The sequence below is a fragment of the Sinocyclocheilus anshuiensis genome, unplaced genomic scaffold (genome assembly GCF_001515605.1).
Source record: "Sinocyclocheilus anshuiensis isolate Anshui unplaced genomic scaffold, SAMN03320099.WGS_v1.1 scaffold63, whole genome shotgun sequence".
Classification (NCBI taxonomy): Eukaryota; Metazoa; Chordata; class Actinopteri; order Cypriniformes; family Cyprinidae; genus Sinocyclocheilus; species Sinocyclocheilus anshuiensis.
In genome coordinates, this window is record NW_015552625.1 from 704,943 (window position 1) to 728,451 (window position 23,509).

General features: G+C 37.2%; 3 protein-coding genes across 5 annotated transcripts in view; 2 read left to right on the forward strand and 1 right to left on the reverse strand.

The window, feature by feature from the left end:
• Positions 1-1,022: 1,022 nt before the first annotated feature.
• Positions 1,023-7,276, forward strand: LOC107666416 (chondroitin sulfate N-acetylgalactosaminyltransferase 2-like). Its single transcript, XM_016457688.1, has 8 exons — positions 1,023-1,132; positions 1,967-2,888; positions 3,038-3,254; positions 4,301-4,402; positions 5,230-5,411; positions 5,684-5,778; positions 5,879-5,960; positions 6,199-7,276. The coding sequence occupies exons 2-8, from the start codon at positions 2,237-2,239 to the stop codon at positions 6,489-6,491; spliced, it is 1,623 nt and encodes a 540-aa protein (XP_016313174.1). The 5' UTR covers positions 1,023-1,132; positions 1,967-2,236; the 3' UTR covers positions 6,492-7,276.
• Positions 7,277-8,364: 1,088 nt separating this feature from the next.
• On the reverse strand, positions 8,365-18,064 carry LOC107666414 (SEC23-interacting protein-like). The gene is made up of 18 exons (XM_016457684.1): positions 17,864-18,064; positions 16,496-17,007; positions 15,271-15,478; positions 14,815-15,008; positions 14,639-14,728; positions 14,430-14,550; positions 14,136-14,225; positions 13,876-14,017; positions 12,722-12,930; positions 12,156-12,253; positions 11,453-11,620; positions 11,266-11,361; positions 10,993-11,166; positions 10,720-10,875; positions 9,581-9,683; positions 9,323-9,508; positions 9,046-9,211; positions 8,365-8,955 (listed from the first exon to the last, which is right to left on the reverse strand). The coding sequence occupies exons 1-18, from the start codon at positions 17,994-17,996 to the stop codon at positions 8,874-8,876; spliced, it is 2,928 nt and encodes a 975-aa protein (XP_016313170.1). The 5' UTR covers positions 17,997-18,064; the 3' UTR covers positions 8,365-8,873.
• A 569-nt stretch (positions 18,065-18,633) lies between these two features.
• Positions 18,634-23,509, forward strand: part of LOC107666415 (mini-chromosome maintenance complex-binding protein-like) — a 10,593-nt gene continuing 5,717 nt past the window's right edge. The window contains exons 1-10 of one of the 3 annotated variants that reach the window (XM_016457687.1): positions 18,634-18,854; positions 19,044-19,129; positions 19,488-19,628; positions 19,708-19,749; positions 20,459-20,551; positions 20,679-20,808; positions 21,446-21,600; positions 21,836-21,933; positions 22,025-22,188; positions 22,803-22,926. In XM_016457687.1, the coding sequence (XP_016313173.1) occupies positions 18,797-18,854; positions 19,044-19,129; positions 19,488-19,628; positions 19,708-19,749; positions 20,459-20,551; positions 20,679-20,808; positions 21,446-21,600; positions 21,836-21,933; positions 22,025-22,188; positions 22,803-22,926 (1,091 nt within the window). In that variant the 5' untranslated portion in view covers positions 18,634-18,796. Of the gene's footprint in view, positions 18,855-19,043; positions 19,130-19,487; positions 19,629-19,707; positions 19,750-20,458; positions 20,552-20,678; positions 20,809-21,445; positions 21,601-21,835; positions 21,934-22,024; positions 22,195-22,802; positions 22,927-23,509 lie in introns of all 3 variants that reach the window. The other 2 variants (XM_016457686.1, XM_016457685.1) reach the window with 2 other exon arrangements.

Below are 23,509 nucleotides of genomic sequence, written 5' to 3' on the forward strand. Positions count from 1 at the left end.
TTCTGTTAGAAAACACCAGTTATAAATGCATGACCGAGGCAATCTTGGTCCCACTCCAGGAATTAAAGGGAGCTTCTTTACCATCACGTACTGCAGATGTTCGCTGCAAATATTGGACATGTTTATTTGGAAAAAAGCTGAGTTTGTTTCTTCTTGGTCATGTGTCAGGATATGACAGAATTCAATTACTTTTTGTTTTTAAATAGTGATATTTTGCTCTGTGGTAACTATGAGTTATGAATATTGCCATAACAGAGTACTGATATGTTTAATTTAATGTCATATGGTGATTTAATTTTCATTCCTTGTAAAGACATTATTTGTGCAACAATAACTACAATACATAAAGCTGAGTGTGATTCCTCATTATGTTGTCAAAACGTTACATTTCAATCAATAAAACTGTTAGAAGATCTCAAGTTAATTTCATGATGTTCATTTCTATATGCTATTTCATTCTCAGACTTCATGAAAAGGCATAGCTCTAATTATATACACAAATAGATTCAAATGTGGTAACATTTGTTCATCCTGACATCCTATTGAGGCATGGAAACCATGACACGTTCTTAGACTGTGACCACAAAAATGAATTAATGATCTGAAAAGGAAGTACAAGTACCCAGGCTGTGTAAACGTACATGGGCATGAGTTACTCCTTAATTAAATTAAACCATCAATTTGAGTTTTCATTCAATTTGTCGTTTTGCTCTATGAATGGGAAGATTTATTTAAATCAGATAATCCCAACATGGGACACACATTACAAGTTTTTTCCAGGCGTAGAATCAAAGTGGTGCAGCAGCACGAACACAGAAAAAAATACAAACCTATAAACACATGACATACCATTTTAAAGAAAGGTGGGTTAATCTTCAAAGTAGATGTTCAAAAATGGCATAATTATAGTGAATTTTTGTTAACCATAGGTTTTAACGATTTGTAAAACACAGAGACGGGCTTTTATTTTGGAAGTTTGCGGCTCATAGCGGAAGTAACATGCGTTTTTATTGCGCTTCCTTTTTCATTGCCCCGTGGCGTTCTCTTCCCACGTTTATTATGCTCGGTATTCTATTGAACAGCTGCATAAAGAAGCGGTTACCGAAAGCCTCATACAGTCACAACTACCGAGGTAAGTGTCGCACATTTCCGTGTTTATTTTTTTTACGAACAACTTCAACCTCGACGTTTTCTGCCACAAATGATATTGTTAGATTTTCGTTGTGCGAACAGCAACATTTTTCCGTTATGTCTTTTCATCAGGCTGATGAATCAATCAGCCAGATGTTTCCCTGTGCGCGTAAAGCTGTATTTCTTTGCTGATTTACAAACAAACTTAATTAGTATTATTCAGAGTCTTAGGTACTAGAAGAATTGCGTTACACATGTGCATTTTTTTTTTGATGAATATGAAAATTTTCACACAGTGTATGGAGTAATGTAACGTTACAGTCAGTCGGCAAAATAAACACTAACAGCGTGATCTGAACAGGACTCCGACCTCGCTTATTACACGGCTACTCGACAAATTAATAAATCCATGTGTATTAATAAATATTGATTATAAACTTATTGTTGAAACCGTTATCGTTAACGTCTTATTTTTCAATTATTTACTTGCTTTCGATCCGAAGAACTATAGTCTTTTACTACGTAGACAACAGTCTGCAATCTGCCTAGCAACATTTTTACAGCATTCATTTTATATATATATATATATATATATGTGTGTGTTTTGTACAATAGATTTTTGTATCATAAATAGATAACAGTAGATTATACATTATTAATATGGATATATCAGTTTTTTTTTACTAACTATTCTGAAGATAAACAGCGAGGCACTACAGGCTGTTGAAATTATTTTATATATTTTTATCATATTGTCTGGTCTACTTTTTTTTTTCTGTGCTTAGTCGAAATATACTGATAAAGAAAATATTAATTATTTTAATCTTCATTTTAGGTGAGTTATTTCTCTTAAAAGAGGAATATTGTGCAAGCAGGATGCCAGTTTGTCAACAGTATATTCTTACATCTCTGAGGAATCTGAGCATGTTTAGTGTGCTGTAGTGTGAGAGGAGCATGATTACAAGAGAAATGTGACACTACCGCACTCCCTCCGCTTCACTTGGGAATGGATTAATGTGAAAGACTTCATCCTTCCTAAAGGTTACATCTAGTCAGAGTGGGAATGCAAAACGGTGGCTGGTAAAGAGCAGCCTGCCTCTCAGATATGCCCAGACGGGGGCTTCCTCTGCAGGGGCGGGCGCGCTGGCTTCTCCTGGGGATATTTTTGCTCCTTGTACTGCTGCTGTTTGCTTACCTGCTGGAGTGTACGCCGCCTGCGGATGTAAGCCAGGTGTTGCCTGGCCTTGGAGGAGATCCGTATGGAAAGGAGTATTATCAGGCCCTCCTGCAGGAACAGGAAGAGCGACATCTCAGCCGAGCGGCCAGCCTCAAGAGGCAGATCGCGCAGCTCAAACAAGAACTCCAAGAGATGAGCGAGAAACTGAGGGTACTTCAAGAAAAAAAGGAGGGTCCCGGGCCCCAGAGCCTGATCGATGGCAGAGATCAAGAGCCTGGTGACCTCTTGGAGTATTTGCACTCACAAATCGACAAGGCGGAGGTGAGTACAGGAGCGAGGCTGCCGAGCGAGTACGCACTGGTGCCCTTCGAGAGCTTCACCACCACAAAAGTGTACCAGCTGGAGATGGGCCTGACGCGCCACCCTGAGGAGAAGCCTGTGCGGAAGGACCGAAGGGATGAGCTGGTAGAGGTGATCGAAGCAGGTTTGGATATTATTAATAACCCAGAGGAAGATGACGGACAGGAGGACAACATCCCCATGCAGAGGCAGATGTTCACCGAAAGCCATTTTTTTGAAGGTAAAAGCTGTTCAGAAGAAGTATACACTACTTTATGTACTTAGCGCACCATTTGTATTTGAGAATAATAATAAAGGTGGTGTGAGCTTTGCACAGCACAAAATATTCAATAATTCGAGCTGCTCTTGTGTACTTGCTATTCTTGGCAGGACTCTACAGGACCGAGAGGGACAAAGGCACACTGTATGAGCTCTACTTTGCTAAAGAGAATTCCCACGAGTACCGTCACGTCACCCTCTTTCGTCCGTTCGGGCCCCTCATGAAAGTGAGGAGCACGTCTGTAGACACCGCCAGCACCGTCATTAACATCATAGTGCCGCTGTCAGGCCGCACTGAAGCCTTTGTTCAGTTCTTGCACAACTTCAGGTGAGGAGGTCACTGTAGGATTTGTAGTAATTTTTTGTAGTAATGATGTTTTTGTAGGCCAAATGGAAGTTAGCATCATTTTTGTCATTTTTGTTTTTTTCAATTAGCTGTTGTATAATTGTAGAAAACAAGCTGTATGACAGACAGAAGTTTATGATTCTTACACATTTTTTTTAATCATAAAATTCTTCGCAAATAAACAACTTTATGAATTGTAAAGCTCAAGTACAATTGCCAGAAGTAGAAAGCTAAATGTAGGCTATAAACGAGCTACACCACAGTCACATGACTTCAGCCTCTCCACCAATAAGATTCTGACAACTCTTTCAGTCTTTATTTAAAAAACATTTTCCCTGAAAGTTTGAGTTGTTTGCAAGAATGTGATAATGAGGCTGTAAAAGCAGCTAGTGAGTAAATGAGTTTACGTTTAATGTCCCCAACAACCTCTGTAGTCAAATTTAGCCACTTATTAGCAACCGATTTTTTTCAAGACAGTTCAAATCTTTAAAAATCACAAGGGAGTTTCTAACCACAGAACATATTTGAGGCATTTAACCAAAAATAATTTCAGAAAAACCCATTGACTTCAGGAAACTGAAACTGGAAGTTCTGAACTTGTTTCTAGGTTTCGGCCTAAAAATACATTATGTCTGCAGCACACTGCTAATGAAATTGAGATGAAATTCCACAGCAAAAAAGATCCATTGTCAAAAGTCACTTTCAAACCAAGTCGTGTCAAATTGCAACTTGAACTCGAGGCAAAATCTATGTGGGGAAATATTTCATTTTTACGCATACATAACTCCTGATTGTGCAAATTGACATTTCGAACAAAAATATTCACAGAGCATGTAAGAGAGATTCTGGGATCATATCTGGGAATGTGTGTCAGTGTGTTTTTGTGTGCTGCAAATAATATGGTTAAACTTCTAAAGATGTGTGGGTAGCGGCAACACGGAGCCAGTTTTACACACTTGTTTCCCAGTGTGGTTTTCCCTTTGGAAGTTTTGGAAATGTTGTGGTCAGACTGCGTTTTCTGTGTGCAGGGAGGTTTGTATACAGCAGGACAAGCGGGTGCATCTCACAGTGGTGTATTTTGGCCAAGCAGGCTTGCAGGAGGTGAAGGCGTCTCTGAGGAAAATGTCCAGGTTTGAGCTCTGCAAATATTCTGAAATTTTAGGAGCATAGCATAACTGAAACTTTCTCTGTTTGCCAACATCCTGCATGGAGAAACTGAAAGGAAAGGAATTTGCTGTTTACCCATCTTAGTGAGGCAGTTGAAATGTTCTTTTTAAACGTAATGTTTTTGACTAGCAGGAAATATGCTTGCTTTTTCTAAATGATTGAGTAAGGCATGTAATCTGTTTAAGTACACTACCAAGTTTGGGGTCAGTAAGATTTTTATTTATTTATTTATTTATTTTTTTAAATTAATACTCAAGTATGCATTAAATCTATCAGTGACAGGAAAGACATTTACAAATTTCAAATAAATGCTGGTCTTTTGAACTTTTCTGTACATCAAAAAAATCCTTGATAAAGTATCAGGGTTTCCACCCAAATATTAAGCAGCACAACCATTTTCAGCATTGATTTTTTTTTCCCTTGAGCAGCAGATCAGCATATTGAAATGATTTCTGAAGGATCATGTGACACCGAAGACTGGAGTAATGGCTGCTGAAAATTCAGCTTTGCCACCACAGGAATAAATTACATTTTAAAATATATTCAAATAGAAAAGTTACTTTAAAATGTCATAATATTTCACAGTATTACTGTTTTATTGTATCTTTGATGAATGCAGCCTTGTTGAGCATGAGAGAATTTTTTCAAATAATTAAAAAAAATCTTACAGACCTCTGGTGTATAAATGGTAGAGTAGTTGTAACACTGTGTTGTTACTCCCTTTGGTTGGCATAAATCTTCTAAACCTCATTTTGTTTCCTACACTGTTTTTATTCATGATCTTTTCCAGTGAGGAAAACTTCAGTAACTACACCCTGATCCCCGTGGATGAGGAGTTTTCACGTGGCCGTGGTCTGGACATCGGAGCTCACGCGTGGGAGAAAGGGGGTGATGTGTTGATGTTCTTCTGTGATGTTGACATCTACTTCACACTGGAATTTCTTGGCACCTGTCGCCTCAATACAGCTCCAGGTCTGTCATTTAACAAGCATTTATATCTGAAAATTCATAGACCCATTACTAGATAAAACATCTGTATTTCTTCCATTTTGCACTGTTGTTTGATTGTACTATAGGGTGTAGTGTATGTGTAGCAAATAAATTAATAATGAAATTGACTTGTTTTGCATGTTTGTGAGAACAGTAAAAAGAAACTCAATATTTTTATACAAAAATGTTTATATTAAAAATATAATTTTTCACAAACTTTCATAATAAAAGTTCATTTTTTTCCTCCCTTGAAGGAAAACGAGTTTTCTATCCAGTGGTTTTCAGTTTGTACAATCCAACTATAGTTTATGGAAATCTTGAGTTTCCGCCTCCCATTGAGAATCAGCTGGTATGTAACATCAAGATTTTTCTATGAACCTACATGTTTGTAGCATATATGGCTTTCTGCTGATACTAAAGTGAATAATGCAATTGTATGGTGTTTACAGATACATAAAAAAGATGCCGGATTCTGGAGGGATTTTGGATTTGGCATGACTTGTCAGTATCGCTCTGACTTCCTCAGCATTGGTAAGTCAGTGTGTATTTAAATGTGGGAAAAGTTTTACATTCATAACAAAAATTCAGCAAAAGTAGACGAAAGAGCTGATACAAATATGTCTGTAATATTTATTGTATTTTATTGTAGTAACTCTTCTTGTGAAGTAAAATAATACATTTTTCCAGTATAGTTTAAAATCGATGCATCAAATTACAATAAAAAGATCTTTTGCTTGATACATATAAACTCAAGTTTCCCCTTTTCTAGGGGGATTTGATCTGGAAGTGAAAGGCTGGGGTGTAGAAGATGTGCACTTGTACAGGAAGTACCTACGGAGTGATCAGATTGTGATCCGCACTCCTGTATCAGGCCTCTTCCACCTGTGGCATGAGAAGCAGTGTGCAGATGAACTGACCCCAGAACAGTACCGCATGTGCATCCAGTCCAAGGCCATGAATGAGGCGTCACACTCTCACCTGGGCATGCTGGTGTTCAGGGAGGAGATTGAGACTCACCTTCGAAAGCAGGCCTACAAAACCCAGAGCAGACCAGCAGAATAAATCAACAATACAGAGCACAACGTTGTTGATAACAGCAATGAAGAAATAGGTCAAAAAGACATTTTTGGTATTAAGTCAACTCTAAATAATCATCCATGGATTACTGAAGACCTTATGACAGCAAAAAAGACTGTGTAGTGGGAGGATGGTACTGATAGGTACTACGTAAACTGTTTACATCAATGAGACTTTAATCTACATTCTGGAATAGTTTGCTTTAATGCCAATTTAAATTTTAGGTGTTCTGCTCTAGAAGGACCTTTTGGATTTATTAACTACATGCATAATGCATAATGACCAGTCCCATTGGGGAAATGAGTTCCTGAAGATTAGTTGAAATGCAGAGAAATTGGTAGGGCCTCATTCATGAAAGAGTTTGTGCAAACTATTCGTAAATTTGTTAAGTTGTCTTAATGAATTGAATGCAACAGATTGCATAAAGACTTTTACAGATGATTTACACGGAAATGATTAATAATGGCCATTGAGGAAGCATGTCTTTGTTTTTTTTATTTTGCAAATAATTGACCGAGCCATACGTTACATTTTTATATCATTTCTATTGAAAATGTATGCGTTGTGACAAAAATGGAGATCCGTTGCTAAAAGTGACAATCATCCACAGATGGATGTGGTTAAACTTGCCATGCTGGATTTGTACTGTAGGCAGTGTCTCTGTAGGAATAGTATTCAGACTCTGGGAAAGGTCTTCCACGTGTTTGGAACCGATATGCATTTTGATGTATGTGTCAAACTTTTACTTTGCACCATGTGTGAGGACACTGGTCAGTGCCAACAGATTGCATAAAGACTTTTACAAATGATTTACACGGAAATGATTAATAATGGCCATTGAGGAAGCATGTCTTTGTTTTTTTATTTTGCAAATAATTGACCGAGCCATACGTTACATTTTTATATCATTTCTATTGAAAATGTATGCGTTGTGACAAAAATGGAGATCCGTTGCTAAAAGTGACAATCATCCACAGATGGATGTGGTTAAACTTGCCATGCTGGATTTGTACTGTAGGCAGTGTCTCTGTAGGAATAGTATTCAGACTCTGGGAAAGGTCTTCCACGTGTTTGGAACCGATATGCATTTTGATGTATGTGTCAAACTTTTACTTTGCACCATGTGTGAGGACACTGGTCAGTGCCATAGCGCTAACAGTCAGGGGTTCATGTTGCAGGCTCTGATATTTCAAGACATTGGCCTTTGCAACCACTTTGAAATGAATCTGTGGAAGTAGTGAGAAAAAAAAAACAGAACACCTCACATCCCTAAAAGACGTTTCTGTGATTGAACGTACCACTTCTGATGAGGACATTATGTATTATTTTAACTGTAAGCAGCAGGTAACCATTGCTATCTGTTGAGCTTAAAATTGGTCCATTGCTTTTTTTTAAATAAAAGGAATACAACTAACCACTGTTAATGATTTTTGTCCCCAAAATAAACCATGATTTGGTGCAGCAGTTTAACCTTGAAATGTAAACCTGCTATTTGATCCCAGCAGTTTTGTCATAAATTTTGGGAGCTAAATCTGTGCCAGCTAATATCAATTCTTAAATATCCCAATATATTGAAGAGAACTGTAACTGCAACCACTTTGAAATGAATCTGTGGAAGTAGTGAGAAAAAAAAAAACAGAACACCTCACATCCTTAAAAGACGTTTCTGTGATTGAACGTACCACTTCTGATGAGGACATTATGTATTATTTTAACTTTAAGCAGCAGGTAACCATTGCTATCTGTTGAGATTAAAATTGGTCCATTGCTTTTTTTTAAATAAAAGGAATACAACTAACCACTGTTAATGATTTTTGTCCCCAAAATAAACCATGATTTGGTGCAGCAGTTTAACCTTGAAATGTAAACCTGCTATTTGATCCCAGCAGTTTTGTCATAAATTTTGGGAGCTAAATCTGTGCCAGCTAATATCAATTCTTAAATATCCCAATATATTGAAGAGAACTGTAACATGGTCTTACAAGCCAAATCGACAAAATGGCTCATAATAGTTCAGTTTATTATGATTTGTTGGTTGTAGGTTTTACACAGCATAGTTATTTCTTCACTAACTATAGATAAAATTTCTGTTAATACCGTTTGATTCCATTTGCAATTGCACTCAAACATTCGCAACTCTTATAATTTAAGCTATAAAAATGGCATTTTATACCGAATATTGAAATCCACTATTTGACTTTTAATTTAAGACACATGGAATAATACACTTGTATTTTAATATAGACTACAAGAATAAAAAATAAAATAACGAGTCCCAGATGAAGAGTTGAATACTGTTTAAAATATTATTTTATCTTCAAAGTAATGTGATTTGTGATGACTGAGGAGTTTTAGTGAGCCGTTACATCAATGCACTGAATGATCTGGGTGTATGTTCATGGTCTTGTAAATTTCCTTGAGGAGAAGCAGGGCTGTATCTTCAGATTCCCTGAGGAAAGAGACAAGAGTGTGTTTATAAAACACAACATGACAGTAATGCTGCTATTAATACATAATGATGTTATGAAAGATCACATACCAGTAACACAGATGACTTTGGAGTGCAAACAGGTATTCATTGAAGCTCTCGATGGGTTTCTCTTGCAGGACGTAGTCAATGCGATTCCCTCCATTCAGCATGCCCACTTTTATTTGTGTCTCCTCTTCCTTCTGAGGCTCAGGACTCTCAACCATCTTATTCTCCTCTGCAAACAAACAGTGAGATTCAGATTTTGATTGAGCAGAAGTGTGCACAGTGAACTGGAGAAATTATGAAATGAAAAAGGGTAAGAGGATATTAACTGCGGTTAACTTGCCTTCCCCTTGCTGCTTTTCCTCTTCTGCTTTAATTTGACTGGCGACCATGGCAAGCTGTTCATGCAGTTGAACGGACGAGGTGTGAGCGCGGGCAAACTCATTCAGAGTCTGCCAAGCACTCTTCAGAGAGCTGATGAAGCCTTGCTTTAGGTCCGAGCCCATCCTGGATAAACTCTCTTTTAATTCTGGACACAAGACACAAAAAATAAATTATTTAAAATTTAGAATAATTTAAAAATAAAATGTCTAATACATACCGAGATGAAGCCTCTTTCTCCCTTTATGATGAGGGATCAAAACCGGCTCCAGCTCAATGTCTGGTAAGATCATGGGTTCAATTCTGTATGCAACTGGATCCAGCTGAGTGCACAATAACATTAATTCATTAGCTGTATAGCTAACGGTGAGAATGTTAAAGTTCAAAATCGTGGTGTTCATTATTCTTCATTTACACTGACACTTTAGTCCTAAACCATTTTGGTTTCCAAAAGATCAGGGCCCGTATGTATAAAACTTCTCAGAAATGCTCTTAAGAATAGTCTTAAGCTTTGACTTAAGTGTCAAAAAATTCTTAGTAAAAAGTAGGACTTTTCTAAGAGTAGGAGACTTTTGTTTTATTTGTGATAATAATGCAATGAAACAAGCCAAATTTTGCGGTCATAATTTTTGGCCATGCTATCATACAAAGACATTATGAACACATGCAAAAACAAGAGGACCAATGAAATGTAAATAACGTATGTTGTAGTCAGTGTGCCAGTGTTGCCATTTTAGTGATTTTGTCACTAGATTTAGTGACTTCCGCATCCCTTTAGAGACTTTTTTCAAAAACCTACCAACAGAATCAATTTCTTGGACGAACGTTATCTACATTTCGAGACTCTCCCATGACGTCATAAAGGCGAGTTCACTGATCTATATAAATATAAATATAGATCAGTGAACTCACCTTTATGAGATCATCTAGCAACATTAAGTGACCCGTTTTAGCTACTTTCAATTGAAAGCAGTTGGCAACACTGGTCAGCGTTTTTTTGTCCTTTGTATTTTAACGGTTTAAGTGAAATGTGGGGTCATAAAAAAAAAAAAATCAAAACACTGTTGTGTTTGGTGGGGTTAGTGCCACAATATGTAAGAACCTGCTTACTGTGTCATCACCGGTGCATTGCTGCATTTTTCCAATTTTCCAACCAAAAAAAATGTATTACTACTTTAATTTCTGCTGTTAGAGCATTGACTTGTTGAGTGGAAGAGGTTATTACATTTTTTACTTTATCAGTCGTCATTCTTAGAATTTTGACACACTTAAGACTAAACTTTTACTTTGAGCGGCTTTATACATACGGCCCCAGATGTCACTGTAGTGAAGCAGTGGACAAGCTAAGACACCACTCACTGGATGGTAGATATTGAAGAACCCTTTGCAGGTGGGAAGCTGGTAGGACTCTTCGATTTTCTCCACCCCACGTACTGTCAGAAACATCCCGATGGGAGAACCGAGAGCAAAGAAATTCACCGGTTCAAAGACAAGAGCATGATATACCACCGACACCTGGAGAAGAACATCCAAGATTGTAGAGCATGTTCACATATCAGACCCACAATCAGGTTCTGACCAAATACCTCCATTCAATCATCTTGAACCAGAGACCAATTTGGGCAGTCTTACCTGTCCTGTGCCTATTTCAAAATAGTTGTAATCCACATGGATTGAGGACATGGTCCTTCCCACTGGCAGTTTGCTGATGGCAGGATCTGGTGTGGGTTCCATCTGAACGGGAGGTTGGGTCTCTTTCGGTTCCTCTTTTTCTACGGTCTTCTCTTTCACAGCCTTTCGGGCCGCCTGCCAAGAAACGAATGGGTTTCACAGCGTCACATGAAACTGGACAAATAATAAGTGCAAACACTTCCAGATGCAATATAAAGACAATTGAAAACCTGCCTGTTTTGCAGACTTCTCTTTGACAAAATTGGCAAGTTTTTTACGTGGCCCCAGAGGAATAGCCATTTCCTTCAGATCATCTATTGTGCACATCAGCTGCAACAGAGATTGAGAAACAGCAGTGATGAGTTGCTTACTCTGTTTTTAATAAAAAAAGAAGTAAAAAATAGATTTAAAAAGCTCTCACCAGAGACTCTACGTCTATCTTCTCAGTTTCAAAAGTGCTCAGATATTCAGACAACCCCAACATCTCCAGAACTGATGACAGGTTGCCAATCTCCTCCTCTTCCTCTTTAGACTCTTCCTCAGCAGCTGCTACAGTAGGCACTTCATTGGCCTGGATGACAGGACTTACCTACAGCAATTAAACATAATTCAAATAAGGTTTATAAGTCATCTTAAACACCCACAGATAAAGGCTGTGGGTTCCAGGAATGCCATAATATAGAACGTCATATTTTAATATGCTAGTTCAATTAACCACTTACTGTGCGCCCGTTTTTGAGCATTTTCTGAAAAACAACATACCCAAATAAAAATGTCCGTAGCTCTTGAACCCTATGGTCTATATTTATAAATCTGGTATTGATTGAAACTAGACACTTGAACCTTTGTTACTCTGGAGTCATAGTAACTCAAAATTAGTATAGCAACAGAGTAAAACAAGGTAAAATGTACATGAAAGTGACTCATGATATCTTTGAATGAAATTCACTAATGGAAAAATGGATGAGGCTTTGATGCCAAATGCCTGAAAACACCATAAAGATAAAGCTGAATGTCTGACCATATTTTTATTCAAATTTACTCCCAAAAATGTAGTTTCTGTAATCTTTTATTTAATGTGGAGCATTTTACGGTCATCTTCAAAAATCAAAATGTACTGATACCTGTTTCACATTAGGCGGAGCATTTCCATTGGTCACTGGACCTGATGAAAGTGAGCCAGTCTTCTGATTGGACAGCAGATCAAAAAGTATCAAAGAGCCTACAGATTAGGGGAAATTAAAAGAAAACTGTAATGAAAAATATCAATGTAGTTCAGTTCAGTACAGTATAGGGGTGCTCTGATTGATCGGCTACCGATCACTATCGGCCGATAATCACGTTGGGATGATTGATCGGCGGGCTCTAAAAAGGCCGATCTCAAAAACCGATTTCAAGCTGATGACGCTGCTGTGAGAGGTTTGGCACGACATGCAGCGGCACCGTCTCAGTCTCTGTCCGGCGCAGGAAGTAATAGTTATAAATTATAAAAAGAAGGCTTTAAAAAGATTGGTATCGGTGATCGGTATCGGCAGATACTGCTTTCTGTGATCGGCCTCAAAAATCCTGATCGGAGCACCCCTAGTACAGTACATGGTGTTTTTTTTACAAACTATCAGTGAGCTCTTATAGATGTTCAAGATCATTTAAGACCTTGAATCAGAGTTATGTAAAAGCAAAGGATTCTCACCCAAGCTGTGTCCAGCCACAGACACTCTGCCTTTGAAGTCTGGGTTTCTTTGCATGAATAGTGCATGTAAGCGGTTGATCTCAAAAGCCACTGTGTCCATAATGGTCTGGCAGTAGGTTGGGCTGTTGTAGAAGAGAACATCTAAGAGGGTTTCATTAGTGAAGTGACGCAAACGACCTGTGCTGGGCAGAGTAATCTTCTTTATCCTCCTATTGATGATTAAAAACATAAAAGACAGATTTTTTGTAAAAAAAAATAAAAATACAAAAGACGTTTATGATAAAACAGACAACATGAATTTAGGCAGAACAGGATGGAGATTTCAAGTTCATAGCAGCAACAAGAGGAAAGGAAAACTTCCTGACAACATATTTTTTCAGTAACCTTAAAGTCAATTTTTAGACCAAAAATTTCTATAATTTTTCTAGAGAAGGACAAGTAAATTTAATACGAGTTAATAGATTTTATAATTATACTTCCATTCAAAAGTTTGGGGTGGGTAAGATTATTTTCATGTTTTTGAAAGAAGTCTCTTAAGCTCACCAAGGCATTTATTTGATCAAAAACACAGTAAAATATGTATAACATAATTGCTATTTCAAATAACTGCTTTTTACGTTAATATATTTTGAAATTTAATTTATTGTCATTATGGAAAAGCTGAATTATCATTTTACTCCAGTCTATATTTATTCCATGTATTCCAGTCAGTCACATGATCCTTCAGAACTCCTTCTAATATGCTGATTTGCTGCTCAAGAAACACCTCACAATGTTGAAAATGGTTGTGGTGCTTAATATTCTTGGGAGAATTGTGATATATTTTTTTCAAGATTAAATAGAAAGAACAAAAAACACTTCTTCCATAACATTATAACATATATATATATATATACACACACATTATAAAAAAAAACTTCCATAACATTATAAATATCTTTACGATCACTTTTGATCAATTTATCAAAAAACTCTGCTAAATATAAACATTAGTTTCTTTAAAAAAATGATCACAAACTTTTGAATGGTAATGTAGGCTTTGAATATATATTATATTTAAATTCCATTTTGGTGGCTGAAGGGTCCTTTTTAGGCCTCATATACAACTTTCAAGTAAACCCTCTCTTGAATGTGGCTGAACGTTGTGTCTCTACCTGTCTACCCCTGTGGCATCACCATGCAGAGCTGTGTGCCAGTGCACAGGCAGAAACTCCACACGACTAATCAAATGATCATCACGGGCCTTCTTGAAATGACTCTGCAACAACTTCAAGGACACGCTGCGGAAGTCATCCACTGTGAATACAAACACAGTCTGCATTCACACAGAAACAATAAATGGCCTAAATCAAGATTTTATAACTGCAATTTTCAAAGACAGTTTTTATCTGGACACTAAACTAGTGTAACATACCACACTCCACCATGCTCCTAAACCTCAGGTCACAGACGGGGCCTATGCCATGCACCATAAACACCAGATGATCCACCTGAGGCATTTCACCTACACAGGAAAACACAATATTCTTCAATAATTCTGGCACGTTATGCATTCTCCTTTAAATAATACTTAATAATCTTGAGGTTGAGGGCTGTTTGACACATTTTAAAATGTAGAGGATTTTAAATTGCAAAATACCAGAACAAATCACTTAGTTAGGCTGGATAAATCAGAAATGAGAACTCTGAGGTTAAAAGACACATTTACCATCAGGAACTTCATCCTGATCATCGTCCACACCCCTCTTGACGACCCGAGGTCGGGTCTGACCATCCTGTGTCGTGCCCCATTCATCAGGCATGGCAGACGGCTGAAACTGCACAATCACCTGAGGAGGAACCAATCAGATTTATGCTACACAACCGTCATTCCTCTCTAGATTCCATTCTTACTAAAAACATTTCATAATGTTGTACCTTTGGATTGTGCATTACGATGGTCTCACCAGAAGGGAATTCCAGTCGCCGGTGCCACTGATTAGTGGTAACAGCTTTCTTATATTCTGCCTGTTTAACATCGAGCAGTTCAAAGTTGCCTTCTGATAGTCCATTTTATGAATACTGTTGAGAAAAATGTATAGGGGAGCACAAACCTCCAGCTTCTCACTAAAGTCTTCTGAATAAGGGATGAAGCGGCTGTCTGCGTCTCCTTTGTAGAACCAGGTACAGCGGCGGACCTCAGTGGGCTCTTCCTCCCAGTACAAGGCAGTCCGTGTGCGGTCATACAGCTGCACGTCATAGCGCCCTCCGTCCGTACACACTATCACATTCTCTGGATCTGGCTGAACTGAAGCAACAGATTGTGAAATAGACTAAGAGTGGCCACATGCTCTTGGCATACATAGAAAAACACAATCCAGTTAATCTCAAACTAATTAAATTACAGTGACAGAGGCAGTTCCATTTAGCCTCAAACCAAGTTATCCTAAAAGTAAACAGCAGACTTCAAACATCAAAAGCCTAAGAACTAATATCAAAATACTGGCAGAGCCTTGTAGAGTCATTCCTGCCGATGTAAGTGGGTTTGATGAAAACACTTTCTGTCTTACCAGAGTTAAATGTTTCTTCCAACTGAATGGAATCCAGAATACTAAAGGGAAGCCAGACCATCTTTGACTCCACTTGTTTGCAGTAGAACCAGTGAGGTTGAACAGGTTCATAAACATTGTATGCATATGGCACCATTGAATTGGCAGGGACTAATGGTCCGGTCATGCTGGCCGTTGTAGGGGGTGGTGGAATCTGTGTTGGGGGAGGCTGAAAAATAGCAAAACACTGTAATGACAAAATACAGTTCTTTTTTAAAACTGTTACAAAATATGCCAGTTTTCTTAAACGTGCTTAAAAAGACAGTTGATGGATTTCTTTCTTTCTTTAGGGTTGCACCAGTATTACATATTCTAGTTTATATAAATCTGATCCGATTATTATGTAATAGCTGACAACCCACAAATGGCCGATATTAAAATTTAATTCTATTTTGTCAAACAAAAAAAAGAGAAAGAAAAAAAAGAAATCCCAAACTAAAAACTAGTAGAAAAATTAATTTAGTTATCACAGCATTTTATTGTATCACTGCTGTTAACTAAAATGTAAAACTGAAATGTTTTTGGTAATAGAAATAAAGCTAAAATAAAATCAATTATAAATTATATGAAAAAATTAACGTTAAAAAACATAAATGAACATGTTTGTGAAATAAGTTGAAGTACTAAAATGACAATTAATTAAAGCTATATATTAATATTAAAAGAAATTTAAAAGAAATTAAATAAAAAAACTGGACAAAAAAAAAACATGACAAAAGAACAAAATACTAAATTACTAAAACTACAATCAAAACTTAAAATATAAGAATTTATATTTTATATTGAATATTAATTCAAAATATTACAAAATATTATAATGGCACATAAATACTAAAATAGCACTGTATTTTATAGTAAGAAACTTTTGTGAGTATTAGATCTACAAAGCAGGAAATGAGTAGGAACAATCAAATATCCACTACTGGCCAATGTAAATTAAATATAAACTAATACCAATAATAAAAAAAGTCTAATAAATTTAAATGTACAGATAACCGATATGGTAGAATATATAATGCATCCTCAAGATTATAACTGAAGTCAGTCTCAGTAGACTGTGAACAGCTCTAATAGTGGCAGCAGACGATATTTCAAATATGACAGAGCCAGTAAAATCCCTCTTATTTCCAACTATAAATTTAAGCGCATAGTGATTAAAAGACAAATATGACATTACATGACCAACCTTGTTGAACGCTGTGGGTGGAGTCTGGAACGAGGGAGCAGGTGTGGCCTGAGAATAGGGGTTTAGATGCTGGGGTGTTTGGCTGGGGGGCTGCTGCTGTAATTCAGGAGCCATGAGGTACGGACTAGCTTTGCTACTGGCAGCTGTGTGACGGTATGGATTATAGGACTGCTGGGAGCTCTGGGTAGGAGGAGGAGGAGTCGGTGCATTAGGTGGATGAGTGTATGTACTCATAGGGGTTTGATTAGTAACACTGCCATACTGCTGAATGGGGTTCATGCGAGATATTGGTGGGTTTAGAGGCAGGCTAGCTGCAGTGGATGCAGGCGACGGGCCTGTTGATGATGGAATGACGGTGGCAGCTGGAGGCGGGCATGGCTGCTGCCCTATAGATGCAAACGGGTCGCTGCTGTTAGTCGTGTTGGAAAAATAATTGAACGTGGAGGCTTGAGGAGCTGCTGATGACGTCTGACCAAGAAAACTGTCTTCTTCTCCAACTTCACTGGCATCATCTTTACAGAGGATGACATGAAAGAAATGCACAGAAAATTAGTCTTAAATATAATTGTTTTGTTTGGCATTAAAGCGTTATGAGCATTTGATTTTCTTTATTAAAAAATGTAGAAAAAATACATAAGTGCATTTAGGCTGTAATACTGCCCTAGATTTAATGAATCATCCTACAAAAATAGAAATCCTCAAATTAAAAAATAAAATACAAAAAAAATCAATCTACTAAATTCAGAGTTGAGCAGAGGATTTTTGAACTCCTCACAGGTGCAATATGAAAAGAGGAGCTTCAGGATAAAGACTGACTTTGATATTTCCTGATTGTATAAATGTTTTCATAAATATCTGACAGTTTTTATAAAGAGGATGTTTTTTGTGTGTTTTTTTTGTTGCTATGGCATATGGCACTTTTAAAACGAGGTAATAGCAGTAATGGTCCTTTAAAAGGTACATATGATATTTCTGTGTTTCTACAATATTTAATGCAATTAAATTAAGTTAAGGTTTGATGACAGGTGGTTTAGGGGATAGTTAGTTTTAATGTAATCTCATGGCACGTTTGAGTAGCGACCTCTGATTAATTTCACACCGTAAATGCTACCTGTTATGACATTTTGCCACGTATATAAACATAAATGTAACGTCAACTGTTCTTTTACTAATCAAGCAAATAAATTCGCAAAAGATTTGACAACGGTAAAAAATGCTTGTTTATGTTTACTGGATATCAGAGTAAAATAATCTTACAGAAAGTATAAGCTTATTATCATAAAGAGCAAAGACCTTTGAGCTGAAAATAGAGGAAAGCTAACATCACTAGCCACTACAGCAGCTCATTTTAAGACTTTCTAAGCTCACCTCCGGATAAAACCGCGGGGCCGGTGGCCTGACTGACAGGTATGAACGGCAGGCTGAAGTTGAACTCCGGAGCCGCTGAAAACAGCAGATTTGCGCTGCTGCTGGGGATGTTATTGGCTTTCCTATCAGCCATTTTCAATCAAATATTACACGTAGCTTGTCCTCCAGTAGGAACAGGCAGAGCTTCTTTTTTACAACACTTCCTGGTTCGTCACGGCAGAGCTAAAAGGGATCTCTAGATTTTCGCAGATTTTCACTTCATTGACAGTATGAAAGTTTCATATAATAATCTGCTCTGACGCACAGCACATGATATACAGATCTGCGTGACGTTGACGTACCAAGGCAAAAGTAATCAGTGACACACAACATCGAAAATGTAATTTCTTTCGTTTTTCTTTTAAAAACACGAGATGCTAGAAAATAAAACACTTCCAAACAAAAACACCTTCACTTTCAAGCGCTAATCAATTTTTACTTCAAATGTGTACAAACGTACTTCTTACTTGAGTAAGTTTGTTCAATAAATGTCAAACTTTAGGCATTTTATGGAAACTCTTGCAATCATCAATCATTTTCATACTTGAGCACAAATAACTTCTTATTAATGTTATTATTAACATATTATAATTTCGAATAACTTATTTAATAATAATAATAATAATAATAATATAATAATACATTTATATATATAAATGTATATATACTGTTTGTAGGAAGAGTTTTTTGATAGAGCCATTGCACATATCGGTGAACTACTGTCTAGTCTTCTCAAGGCAGTGCGCGCTGCGCCCTGGTCACATGGTAGTTTTTATGACGCAATTTTCCCGCCACTGCGTATTGTGCCCCGCGTGAACTCTGGAACGTGCTTGTTATAGTACATGTCAAAGAAGTATTAGTTTTACATTTTGTGTGTTTCAAAATCCTGCAGCGATGCCTACGGTTCATGACTGGATCAATAACCCACTGGCTGTTGTTGATGGGCTGTTTGGTAAGACACAGCAGTCAAAATATGTTCTTTGATACTAATGCATGTAACGTTAGTTCACAGAGGAGCATGTGATCGTCATGATTTGCAACGCTTTGTAAATCAGTTTACATGTACTGGCCAGCATTACACTGTAAATAACCATGTATAAACTACTTTTCTAACATGTGACTATGCTTTGTGTTCCTACAGCCCAGAGTAACTCCAGTCCAGACTGGGAGAAGAAAGTTGTGGAGTATTTCAAAGAGAAACTGAAACTAAACGACGCTCATACATGGGTAAGTTAGCTGTTAAAATCCTTATCTCCTCTGACATTTTTAGTATATTGACACATTAATGGTTTTATGCGGTATTCTTGCAGAAATAAATGTGTGCTTATGTTTAGGATAGTGTCTAGTCCACTGTGTGGCGTTGTTTTGACAGATGACATCAATGTTATGCAATAAGCCGGTTCTTTTTCCATGAAAACTGACGTGGGTGTAATCTAGCATGTTATTTTTACAGCTGTGCACAGTTAAATATGGGGTTGTGATGATTGCCTTAATTATTAGCCAGAAAATGAATGGTTTTAGTGAGAGATCAGTCCTCAAGCTCACCTGTTTGACTTTGGTGTCATTCTTTTTCTGTTTTTTCCAGGTTCCATCTCTGAATGATGTTCCCCTGTACTACCTGAAGCCTAATAGCCTCGTGAAATTTCGTTGCATGGTCCAGGATATGTTTGATCCAGAATTTTTCATGGGTGTTTATGAGACGAATGATCTCACATCTAACTCTAAAGTACGTACTTCTAAGCCTGCCTAATATAATTGCATTTGCCCCATTATTGTTTGAATAATTTCTAACTTGTCCTTAACAGCAGGTGAAATGTGGAAAATACAAAGATATCACAGTGGGTGGGGTGAGTAAATATTTGCCTTAACATATAAACATACAGCACAGACCAGTGTATTTATATACTAGGTCTGGAGAAGCTGTATCATATTTCAGATCAAATTTATAGGTGTGTTAAAAGCATGTTACATCATTTTCAAAACCGGGGTACAATTTTTCTGACCGGGGTTGATTGAATACAATTAATTAAAAATCACAATATGAAAAGCCAACCAAAAGAAACGGGTAAAACAGCAAATCTTTAACATTAATACTTTTCAAATATTACAAAAAATAAACATGAGAACATATGATTTTTAAAACGGTAACACATATTTGATATGTTCATAAACTGTGAATGTTATGAACACTATATTATAAATGCAATTATAATTATAACTTATAATGTTTCTTCGAATAAAAGCATCTGCCAAATGCATAAATGTAAATAACCCCAGAGTGTAGTTGAAAAATTAGCAAAACAAAATACAAAAAAAAAAAGTTTTTATGTTGGGTCTGTGCAGCTGTCTTTAACACTGACCTGCAAATTTCATAATTGTAATAGAAAGATTGTACCAACATTTTGCAGGCATGTCATGACACTAAATGAGTCACAAAATGTTAAGAACATCATAGATTAACGTGTATTCAAAAATGTCAATATGAAATATGTCAGATTGACCTGCAACATAATATAAGAGTTAAACAGATATAAGCAACTGGACTTTTTATATCAGCAGGTGGACTTCAACTCAAGAAACACAGTTACTTCAGAGAGACAGACATTTTATTGTGTCCCCATCCCAGGAGAATCTCAATGGGCCAAAGAAATATCCTTTATATGGAGCCAGAAACTATCTTGTTTACTTCAAGTAAGTTTTCACAGTGTATGATTGTTAGTTTCCCTTGTTCTTATTGACCAATATGGAAGATAAGCGATCTTTAACGGCTCAGAACAGCTACGCAGGTACCAGTCAGGCACGAGTGGTGCCTTCCACTTCCTATGTTCCAAACAGGCATAAGCGCAGCTATGAAGAGGACTATGAGATGGACACGCAGCCCCAAGAGATGAAATATGTTAGTCAAGGTAAGAAGGAAAAATTAAGTTCATCCGTCTGAAGAATGCAGTTCCAGTATGCAGACATTTTTTCCATCTATCTTTTGTTCAAGATTAGATTAGTTTAGATTTGTTCCTTCATCCATGTCATTTTGAAAATTAAAGGGGTCATATGATGTTGCTAAAAAGAACATTATTTTGTGTATTTAGGCGTGTGGGCTTGAGAACGGCGCGGCCGGTGGATTCGACGAAGGAACGTCCGGCGGGCTTGCAGCAACCACATGTGACGACCCCGGGCTGGACTCCACTTCGTCCACGGTGAACTTTCACAATGAAACACAGCGCATTCACGACATGGCGGCTGCGGCAACAACCATACTACAGCGAGAATAAGTTATGCCGCCTTTCTTTGCGTGAACATTTGGGCGGCGTTATGCAAATCTTCCCACATCGTGATGTAGATATGTGGGGGCATGTTAGAACGAGCCATTTTAGGTAGGTGTGGTTGACTCTTAACTTTTATAAAGAATATCTCTTTGGATTTAAGACTTTAGTCTTTGCAACTTTACAGATCTTCTTTATGCACCAAGAGCTTGTAACACTCCAAAGTTCGCATAAAATCGCATCATATGACCCCTTTAACAATGATTTACGTTTGTCTCGACAGGAACTCAGAGCTCTGCAGAGTCTCATGGCAACACTGAGCCGAAGCGTCAGGAGACAGAAGCTCCCAGCCACGACTCGTCTTCGGTGCACTGCACATCCAGTCTGGACCTCAACTTCCCTTTGCCTGGAGAAAAGGGCCCAGCCTGTCTTGTTAAGGTTTAATTGTTCCTTCATCTTAAACCATCATCTTGACACTCTCAATTAAATTGTTTTTTTCATAGATTGTCATTTTTAATGCATACTTTTTAGACTAACACTAAAATCAAGTTGTCTTGAGCAGGCACATGTTAACATTGTAATTTTCTTGCAATAATATGATGGTTCGCTCCATTGAATTGTTCCCCACCTACACAGACAGCCATGTAACTCAGCCATCCTCTGTAATTGGCAGGTGTATGAGGACTGGGACAGTTTCAAACTGAATGACATGTTGGAAGTATTTGGCATCCTTTCTGTGGACCCTGCCTTGAGCGTGATTGCAGATGAGAGGTAATCTGAGCATCATTTTGGGATGGTTGTAATTGCAATAAGGGCTTTTGTAAAGTTAAACTGTAATATATTGTTTGTTTCATGTCTTCAGAGAGGCGTCTTCGCTGCTGGACCACACAGAAGTTACGGAGACTGTGGAGGAGCAAAGAGTTCACAGCCCGCCAGCATCCCTTGTACCGCGACTGCATATGCTGTATGCCCAGCCTCTTGTGCACAACAACCCATTACTGCCCTCTAGTGCACCAGAGAGTAACGGTGACCGTAAGACATCACTCTTAAGGATCTGTGATAAGGATCTTTTTTACATTTTTTTATTATACATTCAGTTTTCATTTTAAGTTTCAGTAATTTTATGCTCATTGTCATTTATATATATTTTTTAATATTTGCATTCAGATTTAATTTATATACTAGTTGAATACTAGTTTATTTTAGTTATTTCAATTTTGGCATTTTATTACTTCAACTTTAGTATCAGTTAGCTGCCAAGGCAGCATTTCTAATGGTCGTGATGTCTGTCAGCCATCGGCGATGGACGATGGCATCGTCTTATCGGCCCAACCCTAGTGCCAATGTCTATTATGTCATTAATATTAAACAAAAGTATTGTCATGATGATTAAAATTAAAAAAAATCACTGTTCTTAATTGTTGACTCTTTATTTGTACAAGTAGGAAGTACTAATATATTTTTAATGAAATATTAAAAAGTAATTACAAATAAAAAAAAGTTTTTTTTTTTGCTGTGGTATCAAAGTTATTTAGAATCAAACTTATTAGTATTGGCATCAACTATTGGACTTTTGTATTATGTCAACCCTGCTGTTCAAACAGTTGTTGATGTTGTATGTCTGTGTATGCTGTCTTCAGATTTGTGCAGTGTTCTTGGGGAACTGGCTTCAGTCCGAGCAGAGCTGCACACCTACCTCACACATGTCCTGATGGGGGATTCACTCGCTGCAGAGTACCTCATTCTCCATCTCATCTCCAATGTGTACGTCTCATTTTAACATGAGAGGCTTTGTTGAATATCTGAAGTTTGACTACCATTGAAGCCTTTTCATAACATAAGTCCCTGTTTAATTTATAGCACTACTTAAAGTATTAATATTGTTTTGTGGCATTGTGTGAAATGCCACCTATTTGCCACGTTTTGAGATAATTTTCCACTTCAAAGAGAGTGACGTTTCATATGCAAACATAATTATTCATAGTCCTTCAGACTACACATTAGTGGTCGACCGATATGGGTTTTTTGACAGCCGATGCCGATATCTTGGAAAGCAGGGTGGCCGATATAATGCCGATATAATTTTATTTATTTTAATTAATATTTAAGAAATTTGAAATCATTTGAAAATGGATTAAAAATAATTGTGTAAAATAAACATACTTATACTTTAGAACTGTATACTGTACTTTATACTTTATACTGTAACCAACAGGGCACTCAGTATTCTGGGAAGTGTGCATTGGGAATCATATATATATATATATATATATATATATGTGTTTTTTTTTTTTATACATTTTAATAATGTGTTTATATATGTGTGTGTGTGTGTGTGTGTGTGTGT

What these genes read in the sequence shown, in the direction of transcription:
- LOC107666416 (XM_016457688.1), top strand. Translation starts at nt 2,237, where the DNA reads ATGCCCAGACGGGGGCTTCCTCTGCAGGGGCGGGCGCGCTGGCTTCTC. An exon ending in CAGTTCTTGCACAACTTCAG is followed by an intron (nt 3,255 to 4,300) that starts GTGAGGAGGTCA and finishes TTCTGTGTGCAG; the next exon opens with GGAGGTTTGTATACAGCAGG. An exon ending in CTCCCATTGAGAATCAGCTG is followed by an intron (nt 5,779 to 5,878) that starts GTATGTAACATC and finishes TGGTGTTTACAG; the next exon opens with ATACATAAAAAAGATGCCGG.
- LOC107666414 (XM_016457684.1), bottom strand. Translation starts at nt 17,996, where the DNA reads ATGGCTGATAGGAAAGCCAATAACATCCCCAGCAGCAGCGCAAATCTG. An exon ending in GGAAGAAACATTTAACTCTG is followed by an intron (nt 15,009 to 15,270) that starts GTAAGACAGAAA and finishes CTGTTGCTTCAG; the next exon opens with TTCAGCCAGATCCAGAGAAT. An exon ending in TAGGAGCATGGTGGAGTGTG is followed by an intron (nt 14,018 to 14,135) that starts GTATGTTACACT and finishes TTGTATTCACAG; the next exon opens with TGGATGACTTCCGCAGCGTG.